Source organism: Struthio camelus, chromosome 1 (assembly GCF_040807025.1).
Source record: "Struthio camelus isolate bStrCam1 chromosome 1, bStrCam1.hap1, whole genome shotgun sequence".
In the NCBI taxonomy this organism is placed as follows: domain Eukaryota; kingdom Metazoa; phylum Chordata; class Aves; order Struthioniformes; family Struthionidae; genus Struthio; species Struthio camelus.
Window position 1 is genome coordinate 17,295,383 of NC_090942.1, and position 26,605 is coordinate 17,321,987.

At 37.0% G+C, this 26,605-nt stretch overlaps 1 protein-coding gene across 2 annotated transcripts in view; it reads left to right on the plus strand.

The window, feature by feature from the left end:
* Positions 1-26,605, plus strand: part of CPNE8 (copine 8) — a 101,427-nt gene that overhangs the window by 57,423 nt on the left and 17,399 nt on the right. For both annotated transcript variants that reach the window (XM_068930782.1, XM_068930786.1), the window contains exons 11-15: positions 2,252-2,327; positions 6,199-6,252; positions 9,283-9,344; positions 20,318-20,364; positions 21,135-21,316. In XM_068930782.1, the coding sequence (XP_068786883.1) occupies positions 2,252-2,327; positions 6,199-6,252; positions 9,283-9,344; positions 20,318-20,364; positions 21,135-21,316 (421 nt within the window). The remainder of the gene's footprint in view (positions 1-2,251; positions 2,328-6,198; positions 6,253-9,282; positions 9,345-20,317; positions 20,365-21,134; positions 21,317-26,605) is intronic.

The window sequence follows — 26,605 nt, forward strand, 5'->3', positions numbered from 1 at the left end:
GCTTTCTCACTTTATTTCTTGACCTCCACTATTATTTTCCTTCTGCAGCTGCTTAGTTGAACTTTTTAAACTATTGCATTTTTCACTCTACTCATTGATTAATTTCTTGTGGTGATTTCTGTTTCCTCAATTTTTTTCCTTCGGATCATTAAAAAATTAACGCGATTCTGAAAGAGATTTTCGACACTGCAAAACATAGTACCAGATTTAAAAGCAGATTTAAAAAGTTGGCGTTCAAGTGATTATTTAATGTAGTAAGAGATGTGAGCCACCGATTCAGACTTCTGATATGCAATTCATGGCCAAAAGTATTTAAATCTAGGAATATTTGGTATTAGGAGGCCAAAAATCAAAGAGGTCTTTTGTCTTGGAGTCTCAATCCAGAGACTAATAAGGAGATCTGTTTGGTGATGGGTGCTCATGAATATTGAGAGGGATGAGTGTCTTGATTTTCTTAAAGAGCTATTCTGCCAGCAAGGGCAAATGATGTCCCACAAGCACTCCATCTTTCAGAGCCAGCCTAGTTGCGGGGCTTATATCCACCTGAATAGTGAGCGTTCAGATCCAGATTGTTGGTCTTCTCAGTGCAGAGAACTCAGAGGCTCATTTTTATTTTACCTTTGTAACATGATAATTCAGAGGAATTTCTAGCTCCGTTCACCAAGCTATGTATATTGCTATAAGAAAAAGAGACGTTCTGGTATCTCTTTGAAATAAGGAAACAGTTGTTTTTATGCAGTTTTAAGTTTTTCCCAGGGACAACCCTCTCTGGAATTGCTTAGGTTTCTCAGTTTGCTACAGCATGTTCATATTTAGTCATTCAGCTATCATTTGAGTGTCTGCCTTTGAGAAATACAAGGTGACTGGAACATTTAAGGTAGGAACTCTTATGAAAGAACAAGATTCCTCCTTAACCAAGGTGCATTTTTTCCCAACTGTTACGATACCCCAGAATTAAATATAGCTTATGTACTACATAGTATTTGAGCCTTTATGGATCTCAAGTTCCATTGCTTATGTGGATGGTTTCCTCTTTCCTCATTAAATAGTTGTTATCCTCTAAAGAGCATTAAGGGAAAGAAGTCAATATCTCCAATATGTATTTCTTAAGAAAAGTCATAATCTTTCTATCTCAGAAGTAATTTCTTAATCTCTCAACCAAAAGGGGATTGATTCATGAGAAGTGGTCCCTTTTGTATCTGAATAATCAGTAATATCTTCACTATACAATATTTCTCAAGCTTTGTAGGGGATGCTTTTCTTGGTTCATTGGCATTGACATGATTACTGGACCTCCAATTGTTTATGTTACATATTTTGTGAATTCATGCTGATTTCATAAAGTGAGATGCTTATTTTGGGGGTTTTTTTTCATTTCCTTATGACTAAATCAAGAAACGTCATATTGCTGTAAATGGTTTCCGTATTTTCCTCGTCTTGAACAGATATGTTTAAATTTGCTGTTAATATTTATAACTTGACTAGAAATATGTTTATTTCTTAAAAACAAATTTTTAAAGTAATAAAATCCTAAAACTTTGACTTTCCGTTCTAGTTTACCATTGGAGGAAAAGTAAAGAGGTATATGGCAGTTGCACAATGCATCAGTTGTGGAGGAAGAGTATAGAGGAGCTACAGTGCTTTGCTAGGAAACAAGGCAACAGAGGGACGCGTGGCCGGGAGGGAATAGGAGCTGGAGTAGCAGTGAGAAAACTTCAGCTGGAAAGGGTGGAGGAGAATAGGAACAGAAGGTCTCATGACTACTGGGAGTTGTGTAGCCACCTGTTAGGCAATCGTCTTGCACAAATTTGTAGATTTGGTCTTTCAGAGTGCAAATTACTCCCTCCTCCCCCTTAATACTTTCAGTCATATATCTGTGGTACCGGGGGTGATCCAGTGAGAAAACGGTGATAGTCTTTGATAGCTCACTCTGTTTTTTTCAGATTCTGTAAGCTTACATGAGGCTGATCTCTAATTTACAGCCTAGTCTTCACTGTATGGCTGGGTAACTTAAGCAGGAGCTTTCAGAAAGATTTAATCTAATACTTTTCGTTCGTAAATTATTATTATGAGTGAATATGTAGCAGAAGGAAAATACAGATTGTTAAGCAAATGATATCTTTTGCCATTACTGCTTTCTCAGGTGTTCATATTGGCTGTGTTTCTCTTTTTCATATGTATGTGTAACGCATATGTAAATTAGTCATGTTGTGCATGTGATTTGAAAACTTTTTTTTTTTTTTTAATACAGCCATGATTTCATCGGAGAATTCACAACAAGTTACAGAGAGTTGTCTAGAGGGCAATCTCAGTTCAATGTGTATGAGGTAAGTATTGGGATATATTTATTCGCTTTAAGGAAATAAGGGAGAAAACTTTCAATATTTTAATGGCAAACTGGTCAGACGCGCACAGTGCTTGCTAGAATCAGTGTTGGAATTATTTCACATTTCTCCTTTTGTAAAGAAGGACTGAGGGCCTAAGAGCATTGCTTTGTACCAACTCAGGCTTCTGGATTGGTATGGCATAACTTGGAGCGAGTACTGGGTTATTCCCATGTGTGTCTCAGCAATTTGTCATTTATTTCTCCTTTTACCAACTGTGACACATTGTGTTTTGCATGCTGATTTCTCATAGGCAAAGAATATCTGGTAATTCCTGCACTAGGTGTACATTCATATGACTAGACTTCAGAATTTCACCTAGTTTTGATACTAGAATTAGAAGTGACAAAGAGCTTACTTATTGATAATTTTTTCCTGTGATCAGTTATAGCTTTGCTTAAAAATGTGCATGTAATTTTCAGTTAGGCTGCATTGAGTTCATCTGCCAATTGTTGGGATCGATAGGCATTTGTTAATTTAATTATAGAAATTTTTATTATTAGATATCTTCTAACTGCAGGAAGATCTTTTTATGTATTGTAGGTAAATGTAGACTACAACCACATTTCCTCTTAATGTTCTTTGTCTTCTGTTTTTTTCTCCCTGCTGTCAGAATTGTGCAGGCTTCTTTGTTTAGTCTAGTTCTAATAAATCACTAATTTAATACTTCTTTCTTAATGCAGTCTGAGATTATTGGGATTTGCAAAAAATGTAGACTTCAAAATATGCTGCAGTTTATTCTCACAAGCAGTCAGTGAGCTTATGCAAACAAAAACTGAGATGCACGAACTTAGGATGTCATAAAGGGACCCATTTTAATGACCTTTTTTTGGAAATTTCTCTTCCAAAATATCTCAGATTTGAACACAAACAATTGACAACAAAGTCTGAGCATTAAGACTCATGCATTAAATTCCTCATTTTTAAATTTTTAAATTAATACTCCCCCCCCCCCCCCAAAATCTCATTCTGGAATGAAAGACACAATATGAAATTTCAAAATATGTTAAATAAGGAGAGGGAGTAGGAGGAAAAGCTTTTAAACATTTTTGTCAGTGAGAAGAGGTTTCAACTAGCCGACTCTATTATACGTTATGTTCCAAAGTCTTAAACTTCGACTTGTTTTCTTGCAAATCCAGGAAATTTCATTTTTGATTTTGAGACCCCATTGTTTCTATGTATAGTTTAGATCACTTTGGATTAATCTTCGGTAGATGACAGCATGTATTACAGCAACTGCAAAGGCTGAGAATATGCTTCAGAGCTGGAAGCAACATAGATGTGTTAGAGTTACACTATACCTGAGATAGTAAGTTCTGCCTAAATTGTCTTAGCCTGAAGGTCAGCTCTGGTGCTGAAATAACATGGTTGTCCTCCTTTTTGAACCAAAGATAGTATGTTTGTCCACTGCTATCCTGTATACTGGCTTATCTGAGTGTATGTCAAGCATCTGCACTGTTGTGTCTTCCAGAATTCTAGCAAAAGGAATTGGGGTTTTTTTCCATGGAAGGACAATATGAAGCGTTCCAAGTTCCTCCTCCTCACCCCTCCTCCCCCTATTTTGTTCATTTGTACCAAAAGCCAGGAAGTATTCCTCCTAATTTAGGTGATATGGGTAATGAGCAACTAAATCTTGTTGTCTGATTGCCCTGCCTGTCCTTATATCATTGCTTTTTCTCCCAACATTAGCCTAGTGCTTACGGATGAAATGGTATCTAAGCATCTAATCACCTTTCTGATTGTATGCAGTCTTGATACAGAAATGACTGCAACTGATATGGTGACGGCGCTTGGGGACAGGTTGTCTGCTTAATTGGAGCAGTATTACCATGAAGAGATCCAGGGGCTCAACGGTAGCAATTTTCATAGGGAAATAATACATGTATTCCACATGCCTGTAGAGAGAAAATACATGCTATTGCGTTTTCACGTATGTGTGCTTATGTCCAGGCATTTGTGTTAAAGTTTTTTAGCACTCTCCATTTCACACATGCTCACAGACTAAGTGAATGGATTGTGTACAATCTCTCAGCTAAACAGCTGAATCAGGTGTTTTGCTCTATACTTCTTATTTTTTCTTAAATACATTTGCTGAGCATCCTGTGTTTGCCCCCCACATCACAGTCTGCTCTGTTTTGCTATTGCTTCTGCTTGATAAGTCTCTGCAAGACCAGAACAAAAGGGACTGGACAAATTGTTTTACATTTAGAGACTGACCTAAGGCAGAAAGAGAAATTTGTGCTTAATTGGGTGTCCCAATTAGAAAGATTGCTATAACAAGCTCCCTTCAATTTACTTTTTTTAATAGCCAGGAGTTCATGTTTCCTAGGTTAGTGCATTGGTGGAAAGCTTTCAGAGGCTAAAAAGCTCTTTCATTTATAAAGTTATCTGAAATTTCAGCAAAAACAAGGAACGTAAATATTATTAGAGTAACAATAGTACCCAAAATTACCGGGGAAAGATAAGCTATGATTTAAGTAGTCTTTGGTCCCAGATAGATGCCTTATTTTCCAAGGTATTCCACTGCAAGCTCCAATGCATTTCCTAGCAATTCCTAAGAAGCTAATTGTCAAGTTATCTGAAGCAGAAGATTCAGATGGATCTCTTCTTGGGCAATTAATGACTGCTGGCCAGAAATGTGCTGCTAACTCAGGCTTGACCACTGGGTTCTGGATAGCTGTGAATGAAGGGCCACAGGGCAGGCAGGCCGTCTGTTACCTTCATCTTCCTATTCTGGGCGATCCTCAGCAGGACTCACCTTCTGGCTAAGAGTGATTCAACGAGAATCATTGCATTGTGCATAAATCATGACTACATAAGATTTAATTCATTGCTCACCAATCCAGCCACTGTTAGGAAGTGGAGTGATTGGATTTTTCTGGGAGGGCTGGAAGGTTGCCTTATGTACAGCAATAAAAGCTTTGAAGAATACTCTCCAGATAATGATGTAGCATATTGGAGAGAAAGACAGAATCACTCTCGTGTAGCCTGTTCTGGAGACCTCAAATGATAGTTATCTCTTTCTGCCTTATATTTCACAGCTGTTCTATGTTGTACAAGGAATATAATCTTTAAATATAATTTCATTTTGGGTGGGGGACATTTCTGGAGGACATATTTTACTTTCCCCCCCCATTTTCAGGCATAATTGTTTAAATATTGTATAGCAGTTAAAGGGCTAAGGTTGCTACTGGGATTGCTTTCATCCCTTGTCATTCAGAGAACATCTGTGAATAGTTTACAGTAAAACTTGGCAGTAAGCCACAAAGATTTGAATTTCATTGTTGCGTGGGAGAAGGTTGATCAACCTAATTAACAAAATAATATTTTACTTCCAATTCTATGCACCGTTCGGAGTAAACAAGGAATGCATCTTTAATGTGTTTGTAATGAATCGTACTGAGACTTGCCTTTGAGTGGATAGGTATTCAGAAGGAAAATTATTTTTTTCATGTCAACACTGGGATATTTTGCAGAAATGAGTTCAAGACATTCAAGAAATGTAATGTATATTGCTTGATAGTTCTCTGGAGATTCATGTATAGTGGGAAGGCATCGAGCCTCCACAGTTCCTGCGCATCAAGCAGGTGGTGGTCATTTTCATCAGGTGACTTAACTCATTTCCATTTTAGGGCAGTATGATCTGGGCCCTTCTTTCCTTGCAGATGCTCTTCCGTGCGTTCAGTGTGCTGAATATATTTAGAAAATATACTAGTAGAAAATAGACTACTTGCTCCCTTGAAAGTATCTTAAGAACTATCTTTATGTTAAGTCATAAATGATGCTACTTTAATATTTTTTTTTGTGTTTCTAGGTAATAAATCCAAAGAAAAAAGGGAAAAAGAAAAAGTATATTAATTCTGGAACAGTAAGTAAATATGTTTTATGTTACTAGATGCTTTCCTTTTCTCTTGAAACACAGTGTAGCTGACATAATTTAAGAGAGTTAGACTGGAACCTTCTTCAAAGAACACAACAGTAAACTGTTTACTGTAGTACTGCATTTCTTCTTTCAGACTATTTTTATTTGAAGAAAAGGATAAAAGCCATGATCCAAGTGTGATGTTAGTTGCCAATGAGTTTCAAAATGAGCTCTACTGAAATTGCAGTCAAATTCTTTCAAAATTCAATTTTCTTTTTAAATTCAACTGCTAAGCTAGCATCACTAATAGCTGGTAAGTCATGCCTCTCATGGTGAAACCAAGAAGATTCACCATTTTATATTACCAGCAGATTTTTGATAATGTTGAAAGTTCTGTTACTATAATTTGGGAATTATTCATATTCCATATTCTGTGTTATGAATTACTTGCTAGCAGTACAAAGAATTCCTTTCAGCGTTTTCTGAGCTTCTGTGTTCTGGCATTCAAGATACTTTCAATATTATTTATGAAAAATGAAGATAAATGTTGAAGAATTGTGTCTAGGAAAGACTAATCAGACTTTAGATATGATTTTTGAAAACACATCCAGCAAGGGATTTTTTTCCACATGAGCAGTTCCACTGCAGTCAGCAGTGCTGCTCTCACTCTGATTTGCAGCGCTGAAGGAATGGTTTGTCATATTCACATTCTTGTATAAGTCAGTTTATCAGTAGGAAAATGATCATTTATTTTTAGTGTACCTTTGTTTTAAATAAAAAAGCAAACAGAAGCAGTTTGTCCATGGAAATTTACCACATGAGTTCTTATTCATTAAAAATTCTTTATTTTTTCTAATATGTTCCTTTTACTAGACTTCAATGTGTTAGAATAAAGTTCTGTTTTGCTAAGTCAATGAGTTTGGAACTTATGAAAAAGTGATTATTTTAAATCAATACTGAAAGTTAATATACTCAAAATTGCAGGTATGGAATCAAGCTTAGGGTACAGAACAGCAAAAAAACAATTGCATGTACATATTTTCCTGTTGGTTTGGGTTTTAAATCTATTAACAACTTCACAGATAGCTATCTGTATTTGAAAGAATGTACTTTACTCGTATCTGTGCAGACACAAACAACTGTGTCTTCTTATCTCTTCTCTCAAATTGCAATGAAATTTCTGTTAAAGGGTTTGGTGGTAGTAATTTTCTTTCCTCTACCATGCTCTCTACCATTGCTTCATAACTTCTCTTCTTATCATGTCCTCCTTTCCCCCATTTGCCCTTCATCTTCACATGACCTGTCACGTTCATAGCTCCACTTTTTTACTTCTCTCTTACCTTCAGGGTTCCTGTATACTTCTCAGGGTTGTCACTTTTCTGTATGTCTCTCTGCAATGTTCTTCTTACTTCTTCCTCTCATTCTTCACCCTAGATATTGTTTGTCCCACAGTTTCCTAAATTCCCAAGACCATCACTCACTAACAGAAAGTTGGCTTCGCAAAAATTTCAGTGAGGTGGATACAGATCACTGACTACTATCTCACTACTGCTTTTAAGAACTATGTAGACACAGTAACCATCTCAATTCATCTCAAGTCAAATAATGACTTAGAGAGTCATTTGAAATTCAGACAAACACGCTAAGCAGAAATGTTTCTAAAAATGTGTTTCTGATTAGTTTCAAACAAAGTAGTGAAATTTGAAATTCACTGTGCAAAAATTGGAAGGTCACTAATTATTGGAAGTATATACTTTGATCGCTTTGGATGTTGTCTGTTTTATTTTTTTACGTTTTAAAACTAGATTCACTCAAAACATTTGCCTAAATTAGTTAGGAACACGATGATGTGTTGTAATAACTGATGAACCATTAAAATGATTGTATATAGTGGCAAATGAATAGAAATTTCAGTCGTATATTCCAGACTATGCTATTTATAGTCTGGTAGGACTTTGTTATGATTTCTGTTCTCAACTAGAAAGGTAATTCTATGGCCTTAAACTTTGGAAGTCACTAAGGATCTCGGAAAACCTGGGACACAGGAAGTAGGATAGAAGAGAGAATTGTCACCTATAATCTCCTCAATCCAAATTTGAACCATAGGAATATTTTGAAATTTTATTTTGCGCTGCTGTTGGAAACAAATCAAATTTTATTTGCACTGACAGATGTCTTTTCTCTTTTCACTCCTTGTATCTCTATCAGTCAGTGGCTTTGCTTTGAGTAGTTGAGCAGTTCTCACTGAATGCCTGGTGCACTTCTGTTGTGAGAAAATTTCATGTCACATTTTAAATAAAGTGAAAACAATTTGGACTAAATTCTTTGCTTTGTGAATATCTGAAGATGTTGAATGCTGGATCGTCTTGAGTTTAAGCTACTGTAACTCAAGCACTGGAAATACTAGTAACGCTTTAGACTGCTGCCTGTGTTTTGAACCCATATAATTTCTGAATGATAGAAGTTGGGAGTGAAGAAATTTCTTATCTTCACATTTTTTATGTTATATTCCACTTCAAATATTTTTACATGTTACATGCATATGTATAATTTACTAGATTTTTTTCTTCTTGGCTTCCTTCAATACTCAGTATTACTTTTAGTATGTGATGAAAAAGGAGATATAATAATTGTAAATGAGTTCTATCAACAAAGTTAAATTCATCACAGAAAAGATGAGTTAGTCTGGCATCTAATATTAGTGTGTAGGTGCAGTGTACTGTGACTAGCAGACATGCATGTGGTAACCTGCCCTGAAATACTACCTTCTCTCCCTTTTTTTTTTTTTTTTTTTAAAGTAAAAGATAAAAGTAGTAGTTCTGATAGACTTCCAGATTTCTCTCTTCCCTTTCAAAAACTGCTTCTTGAAATTACTTTGTATTTTTTATATCTTCTTTTTTCCCTAATGCTGTAGGAAATATGAATACTGTAGGAAATTATGGCATAAGTATAGACCTCCAAAAGCATTGTGCTTATGTCCCTACTTGTTTGATTGAGAAATGACAATTCATGTCTGACTCTTTTATTTGCTTTCAGGTAACATTGCTTTCCTTCCTAATTGAAACAGAAGTTTCATTCCTTGACTATATTAAAGGCGGGTATGTAATTGGCCACAGCTTTTCTTGTTTTCACAGTCTCAATATAATTCACTAATAATTTGTATATGCTCTATTTATATGATGATGCTAAGTGCTGTCTGTTAAGAGCTATGTTGTTTCCACATCTTAGTTGCCGTACTTTGTTACATAAAAACTACAGATTGATTTTGATATAACTTGGGTCATAATGATTTGTGAATACATTATAGAATGTCATTTACAATGTTGGATATGTGATGGTACAAAAATACTGAGGTTGAATAATGACTTTTCATTAGCCAGTGAGAAATGGATTAGCTGAAAGGGAATTACCTATATGCTATCAATGTAGTCAAATGCTCTTTTATTTCTTCTAAATACACTGACTTGTGGTGTATTTAATACTGGCGTTTGTTTAGAATCTTCTCCCTTTAAAATCGTATTTTTCTTACTAATCCTGTCAAATTTATAACATGCTCCACTTCTCGTTTGTCATCCCTTTCCCAAAGGGAAAGTAGAGACAGAAGTATAAAATGGCTTGCACTATAACATGCCTGGAATGGGACTGAATCTCAGAAATTCCTGTTTTTTAACCTCACTATCAGAACAGAATTTTTCTCTAAATAATTGGAAACAATTTTGGTATAAGAGCTCTCAGGATCTCTTAATATGAGTTTTTTGAAGCATACAGTGTGAACGTTCTTTCCATGTTTATTTTAGGGCATTGATTACTTGTCACTATTTTTTGTGACAAGAAACTATTTTTTTGTGACAGGCTTTAGCTGGGCTTCAATTGAAATAAAATGTAGTCCATGTTTTGTTTTGGCAGTAGTAATATAGGGCTTCATCTTTGTTGTCAACTATGGTAATCCTACAAATAAAAATGTACTTAAAATTTATTCCTAATACGTTTTCCATTGAAGTTCATTAAGGTAAAGTGATGGCACCGATTATAATTATGTTATCTACAGAGAGACTATTGGTAAACTAGCTGGACAGCCATTGCATTCAAAGTTTTGAAAGACCGCAGACTGAAATTATACTCCATATTGAACTGATAACTTGTAGAGAGGGAGGGGATCACTGATAAGATGTGTTTCTAATTGTTGACCTTACTCATGGGCTCCTGCACACTGTAAATTTTTTTTCTCTCTTAAGATTTAACAGCCTGTGATATATTTCAGTTCTCTCAAATAGTTTAGTGTGGAAGTTAGAGAAACAAAATTCGCTGCTGTTTGATCTCCATCCAAGAAGACAAATATTCTCACTAAGAATGAAGTCATAATCTCTTATATATTTTAAAGCACAATGTCTTTTGGCCCATTTAGATTAAACCTTATGCCAGCATTTTATGTATGGCTTTTGAAAATGGGAATGCTTAATTAAGATCCTTAACATGGATGTAGAGGTGCTCTTTTTTTAAAATATTCATTTCATATCTTTGGAGAAATTTATGATTTAACTTGATTATTTGGTCTTCTGTGGCTAAACACATTCTGTCATTTGGATAGTATGCAGAGCCTCTGCAACATTTCAGGTTTGACTGTTTGATAATGCAGTGTGTTATGGCATACAAGACTGAAGTCATTTCCTTTCTGGAAAATTCTAGTTCTTTGTGTAAAAGCAGTTCTAAAATTAAGAATCTGGTAAAATATAATTGAAATATTCTACTGTTAAACAAATACCTTTTGCTGCTGGCTGGTGTCTGCTCCTGCTATTCCTGTTCCTGCTGCCACCACTGCCAGGTTTTCAAATTAATCAAAGTAAAATGATTTTACACATACTGGAAAACAGTTGCTTCCCTTACATGTTCCATTACAGGTAGAAGTCATATATTTCTATATTCTGGAATGAAGTGGAGGGTGAATACTCTTTCTGGACCCTGTTTGTAGGACGATTTTAGGCATTACACTGAATTTTCTAGAAAGTAGTCTGTACTGCAGTTGCCCTAGGAATCTGCACCAAAGCCATCCTTATATCCAAATTTTCTACGCGGAGGTTTGGTAAACGTGGATAGGTGGCCATTTTCTGGTTCTGTCAAGAGGGCTTCCATAACAGATCGACTGTGACTGTTCATACAAAAACACAGCCAGGGGAACCTCAGTTATGCAAGTCGATCTGTTACGGAATCCTTATTTGGACAAATGTTGATGTAGTTTTAATAGAGAGTCTTTGAGGTTAAGAGGATCAGGGGTTGCAGAGGATGCCCTGTTCTGACCATTCACTCTGTTAGGGCATAAGCGCCTTCTCTTTCCCTTCTCAGGAACATTCCTGTTGTAGACATTGACAGAATCAGAAAATGGCCACCTATCCATGTTTACCAAACCTTTGCGCAGAGTGAAGTATATGTGTACACAGATGCATGAAGAGATGATTTTACTTCTACTGTAGTTGTTTATTCCTTAAAGTGTGTTATACAAATATGCCACAATCCATTTTATTGCTCATTCATTCAAAATTCATCTCTACAAGAATAATATGGAGAAGGAACAGAGGAATAAAATTTTATGTTTGAAGCTGGAATTACAAGAATAGGGTGGGTGCATACATAATCTTTTTAAAGATAGGTTATGAAATTTCTGACGGAGATGTTGTAAGTTAATAAACCTAATGATCTAACTTCTATAGACAAATAATAAACAAAAATTTTGAGTAAAAGTAATACTTTGTTATTCTTCTTCAAATTTTGTATGCTTCTCTGTAAATGCAAATCAAAGAAGTCTTGTGATATTAATAATTATCACTTATAAAGCTCATTTCCTCTTTTCTTCATAAAAGAATACAGTATGATTTAGTGGGGTGCTCTGTGTTTAAATGTATGATCAGTAATACTCATCATTTAATTATTTTATACAAAATCTTTTCCTAGTTAGTGATTCGTACAGATATTTCTAAATACATGACAGTGAAAACTGTAGAAGTACTTTAATAAAATGTTACCTTTCCTTCTGCAACCTATACGTTTTTATTCTTTGGAAACATGGCCAGGAGACTGAGTCATTTTCTTGGCTTTTCTCTTCCTTCCCTCATCTCATTTAATGCTACTACATATCCATTTCAGTCCAATTGACAGGTTTTGGAGGAAGAGGGGGAGAAGATTTCCTCATTAATCAGTTTGCTTTCCCATCAAGTATGTCTCCAAAATTGTTTTTTTTTTTTTTTCAGTTCCTTGTCTTTATTCTACTTAGTTGGGCAAAGGGAAGAAAACACTGATTCTGCAACAGACACAATATTGGCTTCTCTATCAATGGACACTTATGCCAATCTGCACATTCAGAATCTTCATTGTAATTGATTTGAGGTGTCTAGAACCAATACTAATTTAATGGAAAACTTGACAACTTTAACTATGAGAAATTGAGACTACAGTATAGATTTGAATTATGTTTTGAGTCTGCATCTATTTAATTGGGATGTTCCTTTATAAGTATCATCAGTATTACTGTTTTTTAAAGACCCTTGAAGAATGAAATAAAAGTTTGTCCCTTAGTTCTAATTTATTTTTACTACAAATGCTGGATTTTATAGCAGTGTGGCAGGAAATAAATGGATATCTCTTTTGCATCTGAATATTACATAAAGTGGGTGCCATTTTACTAGCTTGCTTTCTGCAGTGCCACTATATCTTGATATTTAGTCACGTATTTTGCCACATGGAACTTACCATATTTAAAATAGATATATTGTGCTAAAAAATGAACATACATTTTAAAGTTGGATGTCTTCAATTTACCAATTAATAAATTCCTATCAAAACATTTCTAAATATGTGAATAACCTTTAGAATGTAAGAGAGATTGCCTTGAAGAGGAATGCAATTTAAATTATTAACAGTTAAAATTTCTGATAGAGCAGTCTATAAGCTTATGTACTTTGTTTTGTCTGCAGAAGAGATCAAGAGCTGAATATATGCAATAATTAGAGGATAGGAAAGGCACTTCCGTGCAAAAGTTTCTAGCCTGCTTGACTTACTAGAATAAGGTGTGCTTCTGAGGTAAAATGTTACTGCAGACTCAGTACTATCAAAAATTCAGGAAATGAATCCTCTTTCAACCCAGAAATATTAAGTCATGTCTTCTGCTTCAGATTAGTGGAAAATAAGAGTAAGTGCTTTCTTCCATCATCTTACAAGCCTTGCCTTCTTTCAAGTTCTCAGAGATGAACACCCACAAATTAATCGTATTCTAAGGGTTCTGGGCATACACATTTAACTGAATTGAATCATTGATAGTCAAAATGGAAATTTAGAAGTCCTTTTATGGCAACTATTTTGGTTCAACCAGTACACCATGATATTCAATGGCACATGTATGTTCTGAGAAGACCTGATGGGGGATACAGCTGTGAAGCAAGGGAAGCCATAGCAATGTATTTTGGAGGCTTAACCATGTATTGTATATCCTTGGAGAGTAGCTAAGAGTAATGATACTATATTAAGAAGAAGATCTTGTAGAGCTTTTATCAGGAAGATCTTCTTTACGTTGATACTGCATTTGGCCGAGTAAACATCTGCTAAGGGAAAATTATGTAATTGCTGTCACTCACGACTTTGTAGAGTAAATAGCATGGAGGGGATACAGCCTCTTAGTACTGTTAGTTACTCCGTTAGCTCAGTCATAGATCTCTGTGCAGTAAGTGGTTCTAAAACCTTCAACAACTGCCCCCTGCTAACAAACCAGCTGGTTGTCACTCTTAAATCACAGGAGGAAACGCATGTTTTTTCCAATTTGCTATTTAAAAAAACATAAACATTACAAATCTTATCAAGTCCAAGTCCAAAGCTACATCCAGACTTCATTTGTTCCCTTGTGTGTATTAATTGTGATAAAGTTCTTGTTAAATGATTATAGTTTTTACCTTGTTCTCCTGAAGATACAAACGAAATGGCTGTTCGGTGGTTTTGTAGTGAATACTGTTATTTCTAAGATACTTTCTTCATTTCTAGTGGTAGTGTAGGGTACAATCAGCTGTCCAGGTATAAAATATGTCACCTTTCTAAACCAACTAAATTCTGACAGAATATTAGTGAGCTATCCAGATCTGAATCTTTAAAGTATATTTCTATGCTTAACTATTCTGAGCCCTTCCTTGGAACAAGACATTCAGCAATTCAGCCTGCCAAGACGGAAGTCAAATGTTTTAGTGGCTTTTGTGCACGGCCTCATCACATCACAACCTCACTGAGGTAGTGCATGTCGTGATGTTCTGATTCAATTCTTAGGGAAACTGTGCAGTTGGAGAAGCAGGGACACACGCTTAGCAGAAGAATTTGTTGATGAAGAAAAACCTTACTCTTGAAAAACCTAAGGAGTTAGAAATCTTTTTAAAATAACAATAGAAGAGTCTTGAGCCTTTGCCTCAAGTAGTTTGTTCACTTTCTCTGGTCCTTCCTACCTCTCTCCTTCTGGGAGGCTGTGTCCTGTTAGTATTTTAGAATTGATGTTTTCTCCTTCTGCATGTCCTTCAGCTCTCTGACAAAGTTAGGTTCACCATTCAGAGTTGTATCCCTTATTGTGCACTCTTTTTAAGTATACATTCATGTAGAAAGCTAGAGTTCCTCCCTCAAATCAGGCTTGCTATATAAAAAACATTGTTCTAAGGGAATGACCAGGTATAAGTATGGTTTATCATTAAGGAGGATAAATATGACAAAACGTAAAGAGTTACCTTGGCATGGACATTTGTAGTAAAACATGAAGTTCATAATAGAAAGTAGAGTTCATAAATTGATTCATCTTTTCCATCACAGAGGGTTTGTTGTTACGGCAGTTAAATTTCCTTGGAGAAATGATTTTGTCCACACAGTAGACAGTGTCCATACAGCGTCTGCCACAGCGTTCAGTGATGCTAGTCAAATCAAGTGAACCAGACTTTTCAGAGGACATTACTTTTTTTTTACTGTGTAAGTAGATTTGCAATAGTGCTGTACATTTCTTGACAATCGTCAATGTAAGCTATATGCTTTTGCAGAAAAAGTGATATAGAAGGATATGTATGCTGGAAAAAGCTGAAAGTAAATAGAGATATTTTGCTTTTATTCCAGTGTTTCAATTCTACTTCTGAAAAATATACCTGTAATGTCCATTCACCTCACAAGGATGCTGTGAACATAGATTGTGAAACAATAAAGGGATGCAGGTCATTAAAAAGTCTCTAAGGATGTGAATAGCAGTGTCATCAGGGTAGGGTTTTGTTGGTGTGCAGAAAATAAAACAGGGTACTGACAGGATAAATGGAAATACTGAATGTTACCTGTCCTAGATTTTGAACAAAGATTTTCTTTTTTCCTGGGGAGGAGGGACAGGTGGGTTTAGACTGTATCTGATCACGTTATTAATGACAGCCATGTGGACTGACAGCATGGGGCTGAATTCTGGAACTTAATTTCTGCGTGCTTGACTTCTTATACTCATTGGTGTTCTAGGCTTGTTTTCTTTTTTCGTTTGACATCTGTAATACGTCAAACAGTTACCATTATGTCACACTTTGTGCTTTTACAAAGTGCAGTGTTCCATAATTGATTAGTGCTGTATCTCATTGTGCCTAAGCAGACTGGATTTACCATAAACTTCGGTATAGTTAGTGACTTATGTATTCCAGATAGCAAGTTCTTGTCTTGTAAATTGGCATTTTCTACAGTGTAGATTGTATACTTACATAAACTAAAATCTAACCTACATTCAGCCACTAAGTTTGGGAAGATTCCCTAAGTGCAAGACAGTGTGTTCTGCATTGCCTTTTAGTGTGTTGCAGTGACATATTAAGATTTTCAGAGAAATATGCAGGGACAATAATATAGCATCCATATACTGCTATGAAACAGATTTTTTGTTTTTCAATACTTTTTGGGTATAGGTATATATACCTCATTCTTCTTACATGTTTTGAGAATCTTTCTTTTTCTAGCAAATTTTCTTATTCAATCTTTTCTTTGGGTATGGGTCTTGGTTAGTGACTGTTCCATTTGTTTTCTGATATTCTACATATAGTTTGAATAAAAATCAATCACTTACTGTTTGTGTGTGATTTTGAGTGCTTGAGCACTTCTTGGAAGTTTTTTTTTTTTTTTTTGGCTCTTACAGTAATTGTAAGTCCCGTTAAGAGCATTCAATTGATCATTAAAAGAAAACACCTCAAGTTTCACTCACAATTTTCACATGAATAATTGTTGAGTTTTCCCCAGCCCCATGTGAAACGCAGTTCTGTATATGGTTTCACTGAAGGTCTAGTACAGATTTTACCTACCAGTCCACCTATTTTAGCCTGAGTTAACCATTACAGCAGCTCAGCATATCCATCCTAAATAAGCATTCCATTGTGCTGATAGATGCATACTGCATTACTGCAATTATTTTTCATAGTTTAGATAAAGCACAAAGCTAAAATGACTTACTTGAAAGCCATCAGTTAAACCATGCTTTTAAACAATAAGCATCTAAAGTAAAGCTTTGGTTGTCTTTGTACATTTTAAAATTTGAATCATTTAATCAGGCATCTAAACATTTCTCAGACTTCAATTTAGATGCCTTTTTTTTTTTTAAATTTGAGCTTCCTCGTTCTAAGTTAACGATTTGCAGCAACTATCCCTTACACAAAATGTAGTAATCCGAGATCTATGACAAATACATTTTATTGTTGATGAAGGTTGACATATCAGTAATAACAACAGTAACCTAATAAAGTTCAGTTGGTAGAATGTAAGAGTTAGTCTGTTAAAAAGAAACAAAACTTGTAGTAGAAATAAAAACCAGAAGGACAGTGGACTGTCAGATATATTCATTACTTCTAATTTGGTTCCACAGAAACATTATTACCATGAAAACATTTCTTAAAATATCATCCAAATTAATTTGCCAGTCATCCCACTTCCAAAACAGTTGTCTGATGTTTCTGCAATACACAGCTTCTAAAATGAGCATTCCCAGATGAGTTTTTTAGTTATAGCCAGTTAATTTTTTCAGTCTTAGTGAAGTAGCTAAGATATTAATACCTTTTCACAATTTTTGACACAATTTTTCATACAAAATGCGTATATTTACAGTGGTATGGCTGCTTTTGAAAATCTTTTCCTCAGTGATTTTTATTTGAAATTGATTTGTTTGTTTTAGGTTTCCACACCGAGTTTTATGTTCAAAGAAGATTCACTTACATTGTGATATTATTAACTGCAAGAGTTCACCTTTATTTTTGCACCTTTTTGCAATTTATTATTCTTTTCCCCAGAGGACACCAGTGCCTTATGTAACTGAGGCTTCTATGTCTCTTTTCTGTGAGATCATATTCAGGGGGACATATTTCAGCTGTATTATATATATATGAAACATAATAGTCATTGAAAACATAGGGGGATTGCAGTGCAGTGCTGTCTTAACAGAGTTTGTTATGGCTTCCTGGTCCCCTGAAAGACATGAATAAAATTCTCTGTGGTCATGAATCTATCACGCGAAGTGACAGTTGCATTAAGAGTGGGATCCAGTTGCCTGAACATAGACATTTAATGCCATTTTAGACTCCCAAAAGTTTCCATGATATAGTAGGTACATAGGGGGCCTAAAAGAGCATTAGACATCTATGTTTAGGAAACTGAATTCTAGTCTATGTACAGTGATGCATAAATTGTTGAAATTAGTAGTTGGCAAGTTCTTAACTGTTTTCTATAGCAATATCTTAGGTATATACAGATGGAAGTATAATTTCTAGAGATGCAGGCATCTAGATCAGTTGTATTTCATATCATGATTTTGGTAGCTGTCAAATTAGCACATGCTATAACATACATACTCTTTTGCTTGAACAAAAGCCGTAGTCCAGATTACAGTGGATTATAAATGGGAGAGGTAGTTTTTCTAGTTTGCCAGGTGGTTTGCTATTATTTAGAGCAGTATACATTTGCAGAGTTACCACAGTTGTCACTTTGAGAAATACTTCAGAAACTGATGGTGTTGGTCATTGTCTTTAGTCACCTGAAGACTGCCTTTGTTCTTTTTCCCATGGAGTTGTAATCTGAATATTTTTCTTTCACTTTTGCTAGCCATTTTCTTTTTTAATTTTTCTTTTTCTTCTGTATTTTCTCTTATTTCTCCATCCTGCATTCAGAATTTATGAAGCTTTCTTCTTACCAGTTGGATTAGATTAGCACATCCAGGAAATGAGTTTACAAAAAAGTGTTTCTGTTCTTATGTAAAGGAAAAATTATCTGAGTTTCTTTTCCATGCCACATTCTTCAGCCCAGCCAGGTGAAGAATTTCTGTACTTGATGAACCTGAGGTGTAATGCTTGCAAGAGTCTGATTTTACTCTTAAAATATTGCACCACGTCAAAGCACTTAAAAGAAGTGTAGGGAGATTACAGCCCAAAAGCAGTTTTGCCTAGGCCTGCCAGCAAGGGCTTCAGACATAAATCTAGAAATGGTATTGCATGAGCCTTTGTTTGTTTTTCCTAACCTGTTGTTGTCTGAGGAAAACAACTTTACTGCACACTATAGTGATGGTGGAAAACTGGTTGGCATGCACTTCTTCGGATCTTTATTCCTTACAACTAATTGCTAGTGCAGAAGGATATTGTGGTAATGAAGCCTCAGGGCCTGACATTCAAGTACAGGCCAAACAAAATCTGACTTGTCAGACCGTGAAAAATAGCATCTTTTTGGTGAAACTGGATAATGCTTATCAGAAGACTCATTCCATAAAGCTATAGATCTCTGAGCTTTTCAGAGACTGCAGCAGCTTTTCCTGTTCTTTGTTCAAATCTGTATTGAGGCCACAGCCTTTTTAGGCCTACTCTAGGCTGACAGTAGTCCAAGGAACTGCATGACTTCTCCTCATACTATAGGGGTTTTTTCTACTTTCTGGAGGCAGAGTCCACCTGTACCTAATTTAGCTGTTCTGTGATAGCTTGGACAGTGTGATGTAAAGATGCTATGTGTTTTGTTTTGTTTTTTTCATACTCAGTTTTTATGAAATTAAATAGTATTTTCTCTAGGCACTTCAGGTTACTTGAGTAGCAGATCCACTACTGCAAGACCAGGTGCCAGATTGATGACGATTTCCTCTAAGTGCACATGAGTTAAATCTGTTCTGTAACTTTCTTTCAGAGAGCTTTACTCTTTGCTAATTCGGTATGTTCATACTTACACACACTGAGAGGCAAGATTTTGAAGAAGGATGTAAAGGACTCAAAGTCCATTTTCAAAAATATACAGGCTCTTTTTCCTGCTTAGAATTAAGAGATTAAGTTAAGAGATTATCTCCAGGACATCAGTATTTTGTCCTGAAGGAAGTTACTCAACAGAACTAAATTGAATTGGATTTCAAAAGTCTATTAAGGATTTTTTTTTTTTTTGGACGGTAACTGTGTTGCTAACAATTGATTCAGGTACTATAATGGCTTTATTTAGCTACTGCAGAAAATACTGATCTTTATATTCCCGCTTTGCCATTCTACTTCTGTCTTCCAAAATTTACCTTGATATTCCCACTCATAAAGTATTGCCTGTGTTCACATGAATGCAGTTCCCTGCCAAAAACTATGATATCCTGTCCAAAGATTGTATACATAGCAGGATTTCAAAGATGTTTTAACTGAATGCACAGTTTTAGCTGTTAAGAAAAGGCATAGCTTAGTAAAACTCTGCTTGCCTGTGAAGGTTTTCTATGACTCGGACTAAAATATGTCTAAAGAAAAATCATCATTACTGATGAAAATTAATTAATAATGTTGCTGGATCTTATTAACCTTCTTGTTGATTTAGGATTTTTCATAAACAATGCAAAAAGGATATATGGAGAAAAGTAACTGTTTCCAATGTGTTAATAAAGATAGTGTTGTGCAGATCTTGACTGGAATCTTAATAAAGGAGTATTTCCAATTTATATTTCCTATATTAGGAAGTCAATCATCTGCACTTTGCCCACAAGCCATATATTATCTCTCTTGTTTATTTTTCCAAATAACAGTAAAGCTATTAATAAGATTCCTGTTTGCTTATTCTACAGAACCCAAATCAATTTCACAGTAGCTATTGATTTCACAGCATCAAATGGTAAGAATCAGAATGAGTTTCTTGTGTATTTGTGTGCTATTTTCAGCTTTAAAGCACTTTTTCTAATATCGCATACATTTGTGAGTGTGTGTGTATGTGTATCTATATCAATACTCTACATAATTTGGCTGTATTATTAATTATTTGTATCCTTGGCACCACCTGGAATCATCATGCTCTTTTACTGAGCAACAACAGAGTAGAAACCAGTTTCTGTCCAGAAAAGCAGGAAAAATACAACTGACAGAAACTGAAAAAACTACATACAAAACTAAAATAAGTACAGGAACATTTTGCAAATATTTCTATATTTTCTGGTTTTTTATTATTATTATTATTACTAGGAGAAAATTGGCTAAATCAAAAGACCCTTCTGAGAGGGACAAAGGAAAGGAGATTCAGATGGCGTAAGGCAGAAGTGGACTGAAACAGAGAAGAGTTTAGATCCCCCTCTGTATTTGTTTTCAAAATGTCATAATTCTTATGTAAATTTTATCTCAAAGGTGTGTGTCGTAATATAAAAATGACATAAATTTACAAGCCTAATCACAGTTTGTTGCTACCCTATCATTGCTGAAAAAGCTTAAAACTGCTACTGTTAACCCATTAAAAATTTGTCAGAACATTGCATTTTTGCCTAATTTAGTCACACTTATGTATCTGGGAAGTATGTTTCCTTTTCAAAATCTTTTTTTATCATTTTCTGTGCTCCTAGGTTTCTCTCATTTTAAGAGAGAATTTTGTAGTAAATTTGATTCTTGCTTCAACAGGAAACCCTTCACAACCCACTTCACTTCACTACATGAATCCCTATCAGCTGAATGCTTACGGCATGGCACTGAAAGCAGTAGGTGAAATCATTCAGGACTATGATAGTGATAAAATGTTCCCAGCTCTAGGTTTTGGGGCTAGACTGCCTCCAGATGGAAGAGTATCACATGAGTTTGCATTGGTAAGTGAACACATATATGTGAATTCAATTTTTTTCCATACTTTTTGTGCCTTTTTTTTTAACAGTGTTCATAATCTTCTTAATTCTACATCGTTTGGATTTATTTATTAAGAAAAAAGTTTGGGAGTTAAATTCGCAATCTTAAGTAATTACTGGCCGTTAAAGAACAGAGAATACGCTAATTCTTAGGTCTAAAAAACTTTCAAGAATTTTTATCATAGTGAAGTTACTGAGAGAAAATCAGAGTCAAGAAAATCCTTTAGACCAAAAATAATAAAAAGTGATCATCTTTAACTCCAGCTGTAGCAGCATGAAAAACAGATTTTCAAAGTCTTCAGTTTGAAGCTGATCTGTCTTAATATACAATTGAATCGTGTTTCGTGATAATGATTTGTTATTGTTCTTATTGTTCTCTCTCATTTTGGGGGATATCTTTCTTTTCATTTTTACAGGCTGCTGTTTTTAGAGACTTCTAGAGATAACTAAGTAGAGTATAAGATGAGGTTGGAAGGAATATATCTGTCCATATGCCAATTAAATTGTAGAACTAAAATCTAACTAGCTTGCCAGAAAGTTTAATGTGTTCTAACTGATGCATGAAATTAGTGTGGATGTTTATCTACTTGCTTATTTTGACTTTTTTGTTCTTCTCAGAGTAGGATAAAGTTCTCAGAATTACAGCAAGTACAGGTACCTCACATCAGTTTTAATTAGGTATCAGCATGCCAGGTTGCATGTCAGAATGGACTGGTGATCTTAGATGTGTATTTTAGCGATTAGCCTTTGCTAGAAACCAATGCCACATCCTAGCCCCACTTTTCCATATGGATAGTAATTTAAAGCAGACATAATTGCAGATACAAATTTGGATCACAGAATTTCTTTGGACTTCTGTGTAGCAAGTTTGAAAATTTTGATACATACAATCATAAGACTATTAAAACATCAAATTGTTCCCGGTTACTTTTCAAATTTTAAAGCTGTTTCTAAAATTAATTCAATTAATTCATGAGACGTTAAGAGTGCTTTCACAAAAGAGAAAATAATCTTTTTTGCTCTAGCCTTCCTCTGGATCTAAACATGTATTGTTGTCTCCCATTTAATGCTCAGCAATATTTTCAGCGCTGTTGTTCAACAATCTAAATCAATCCCATGAAAAACCCTCTTTGCTTTTCTGGATTTGCAAGGAGCTATATTATGCCACAGAATGAGGTACTGGCGCATTAAGGCACCAGGTATTGGCACCTGAAGGAGAACAAGGTGTTTTACATCGGCCTGCCTGAATATTTCAGGGAGAAATCATGACTGACCAACCTGATTGCCTTCTGTGATGAAACATCTAGACATGTGAATAACAGGACAGCAGTGCATGTCATCTACTTGCTACTTTAGCAAGACTTTTGACACAGTATGCTTGTATCCAAGATGGAAAGTTATGATCTAGATGGGTGCACTGCTCAATGGCTGAAAAAACAGCTGGACTGTCAGACTCAAATGGTAGTGGTTAATTGTTCATATGGTACCCAGAGCCTGCTTATAAGGAGAGTGTCTGGGGTCAGCCCCGACACCTGTCCTGAGACTGGGACATGACTATGGAGGATCCTCTTGCACCCCTCTTGGGAAACCTGCATACTCAGTTACCTCTTTGAAATGCTTGCACACCAATGCACACAGCATGGGGAATAAACAGGAAGAATGAGACCTGTGTGTGGTCGCAGAGATCTGATTACAATGATCTCATTACAAATGCAGAGACATGGTGGCATAGCTTGCATGATTGCATGACTGGAATGCTGTCGTGGATGACTACGTGCCTTTTAGGAAAGACAGACCAGGAAGGCAAGGTGGTGGAGTTGCCCTTTATGTGAGAGGGCAACTGGAATGTATGGAGCTCTGCCTCGGAGTGGATGAAGAGCAAGTTGAGAGCCTGTGGGTAAGGATTAAAGGGCAGGCTAACCTGAGGGACAGTTGTGGGTGTTTACTACAGGCCACCTGATCAGGAAGAGGAAGAGGAAGTTTATGAGGCCTTCTACAGACAGCTGGAAGTAGCCTCACGCGTGTGATCACAGGCGCTGGTTCTCATGAGGGACTTTGACCACCCTGACATCTGTTGGAGGAACAACACAGCAAGGCACAAACAGTCCAGGAGGTTCCTGCAGAGCATTGAGGATAACTTTTTGACACGGGTGGTGGAGAAGCCAACGAGGAGAGGTGCGCTGCTGGACCTTGTACTAACAAACAAGGAAGGTCTGGTTGGAGAAGTAAAGGTTGGGGGCAGCCTTGGCTGCAGTGACCATGAGATGGTGGAGTTCAGGATCCTGTGAGGAGAAAGCAGGGTAATAAGTAGGATCACATCCCTGGACTTCAGGAGAGGTAACTTTGGCCTCTTCAGGGACCTACTTGGAGGAATCCCATGGGTTAGGTCCTAGGGCCCTAGCAGGAAGTGTGGTCCAGGAGAGCTGGTTAATATTCAAGCATCGCTTCCTCCAGGCTCAAGATGGGTGCATCCCTCTGAGTAAAGAAGTCCAGCAAAGCGGGCAGGAGACCTGCATGGATGAGCAAGGAGCTTCTGGCAAAAGTCGAACAGAAGAAGGAAGTGTACAGAATGTGGAAAAGGCCACTTGGGAGGAATATAGGGACATTGTCAGAGTCTGCAGGGATGTGATGAGGAAGGCCCCTTTGGAAATAAATCTGGCAAGGGATGTCAAGGACAACAAGAAGGGCTTCTTCAAATACATCAATGGCAAAAGGAAGACTAGGGAAAATGCGGGCCTGCTGCTGAATGAGGCAGGTGCCCTGGTAACGAAGGATGTCTTCACGGCTAAGGTCATCCTTCAGGAATTCCAGACCCTGGGGACAAGAGAGAAAGTCTGGAGAAAGGAAGACTCTCCCTTGGTGAAGGAGGGTGAAGTTAGAGATCAGTTAGGCAAACGTGGCACTCAAATCTATTGGCCCCGATGGGATGCACCCACGAGTGCTGGGGAGCTGGCGGATGTTATTGCTAGGCCACTCTCCATCATCTTGGAAAGGTCCTGGAGATCAGGAGAGGTGCCTGAGGACTGGAAGAAAGCCAGTGTCACTCCAATCTTCAAACACGGCAAGAAGGAGGAGCCAGGGAACTACAGGCCTGTCAGCCTCCCCTCAGTCCCTGGAAAGGTGATGGAACAGCTCATCCTGGATGTCATCTCTAAGCATGTGGAGGACAAGAAGGTGATCAGGAGTAGTCAGCATCGATGTACCAAGGGTAAATCATGCTTGACTAATCCGATAGCCTTCTCTGATGGAATGACTCTGGAGGGGTAGATGAGGGGAGAGCAGTGGATGTTGTCTACCTGGACTTAGAGCAAAGCTTTCGACACTGTGTCCCACCACATCCTCATAGGTAAACTCAGGAAGTGTGGGTTGGATGAGTGGATGGTGAGGTGACTTGAGAACTGGCTGGATGGCCGAGCTCAGAGGGCTGTTATCGTCAGTGCAGAATCTAGTTGGAGGCGTGTAGCTAGCGGTGTCCCCCAGGGGTCAGTCCTGGGTCCAGTCTTGTTCAATGTATTCATCGATGACCTGGAGGAAGGGACAGAGTGCACCCTCAGCAAGTTTGCTGAGGATACTAAACTGGGGGGAGAGGCTAACACACCAGAAGACTGTGCTGCCTTTCAGAGGGACCTGGACAGGCTGGAGAGATGGGCAGAGAGGAACCTCCTGAAGTTGAACAAAGGCAAGTGCAGGGTGGTGCCCCTCGGGAGGAAGAACCTCATGCTCCAGCACAGGCTGGGGGTTGACCTGCTGGAAAGCAGCTGTGCAGAGAAGGACCTGGGTGTCCTGATGGACAACAAGTTGAGTATGAGCCAGCAATGTGCCCTTTTGGCCAAGAAGGCCAATGGTATTTTGGGGTGCATTAGGAAGAGCATTGCCAGCAGGTGAAGGGAGGTGACAGAGCACTGGCACAGGTTGCCCAGAGAGGTTGTGGAGCCTCCATCCTTGGAAATATTCAGAAGCTAGCTGGACAGAATCCTGGGCAATGTGCTGTAGGTGACCCTGCTTGAGCAGGGGGGTTGGACTGGATGATCTCCAGAGGTTCCTTCCAACCTCAGCCACACTGTGATTCTGTGGTTCTGTCCTGTTAATATCTTCCTCAGAGATCTGGAGGAGGAGATGGAATTCACCCTTTTCAAGTTTGCAGATGACAACAAGCTGCTGGGGAATGCAGTCAATACACTTTTCAGGGCAGGTTGAGCATACAAAGGATCCTAGTCCAAAGAAATGGGCTGAATGAAATTTAACAGGGCAAATAGAACTTCTGTGTCTAGGACAGAACAATCCCTGCACTGGTAAAGGCTAAGCACTATTTCAGCTCTGCTGAAAAGGAGCTGGGCAACCTCACTGATGGGCTGAACTTGGGTCAGCAGTGTGCCCTGGCAGCATCTCAGAAGAATGAGAAGAAATACTGATCCCTTCAATGTGATCTTCACAACTCTTCTTTTCTACTACTGATTGATTAGAGGAGATATCTTTGCTGTCTTTAGTAGGTACTATAGAAGCTGGTAGAATTTTGCTGAGAAGATTTTCATATTCCATGAGAAATCTGGCCTCTATTTAGCTTTATCCTTCATGATATGTTAACAGAAGCTTCAGAAAGATGAAATTGTACATATTGTTATGCTTGAGATTTACTGTCTACTCTAAGCCTTCAGGTTTGGAAGTACGATATGTTTCCTGTGTATAGGCAACGACATGAGAGTATTTACTAAGGATGAGATTCAGACTGGCCACTTGCATTGGCTAGCTTAAGCAGTAGAGCATCTAAGAAATAAAGACAATGGTAGTCAAATCTACGTAAAGGTAGATGCTCTCAGGTATGAGCGTTCCTAATCAATTCAGAGAGAGAGGCAACTCCAGAGCAGAATTTAGAAAACCTACATGCTGAGTAAGTAGCTGTGTGAGGTTGTCTAATGAAAAAAGCAAAAGTGGACATCTGATTTACTTCACCTCTCTGCAGGTTAAAAGCTATACATTAGGGTTTTTTTAATCCACTAGAATATAGAAGCAGCAAGGCTTCTGTAGAAGAGTGGAAACTTCACTGAGCAGATTTTTTGTTATTTCCAACTTCTGCCTAATAACCTAAAACAGTGCACAAATCCACAATTCTGCTATCCTTTTCTGAGGAAGAACCCTAACCACTAAACAGATGTTTATCTGGAAAAAGGTACCATCCACCTGACTTCTGAAATGTGCTTTTTAAACTGTTTACCAATTTTATGTTGTAAATTATATTGTTATTATTATTTTAAG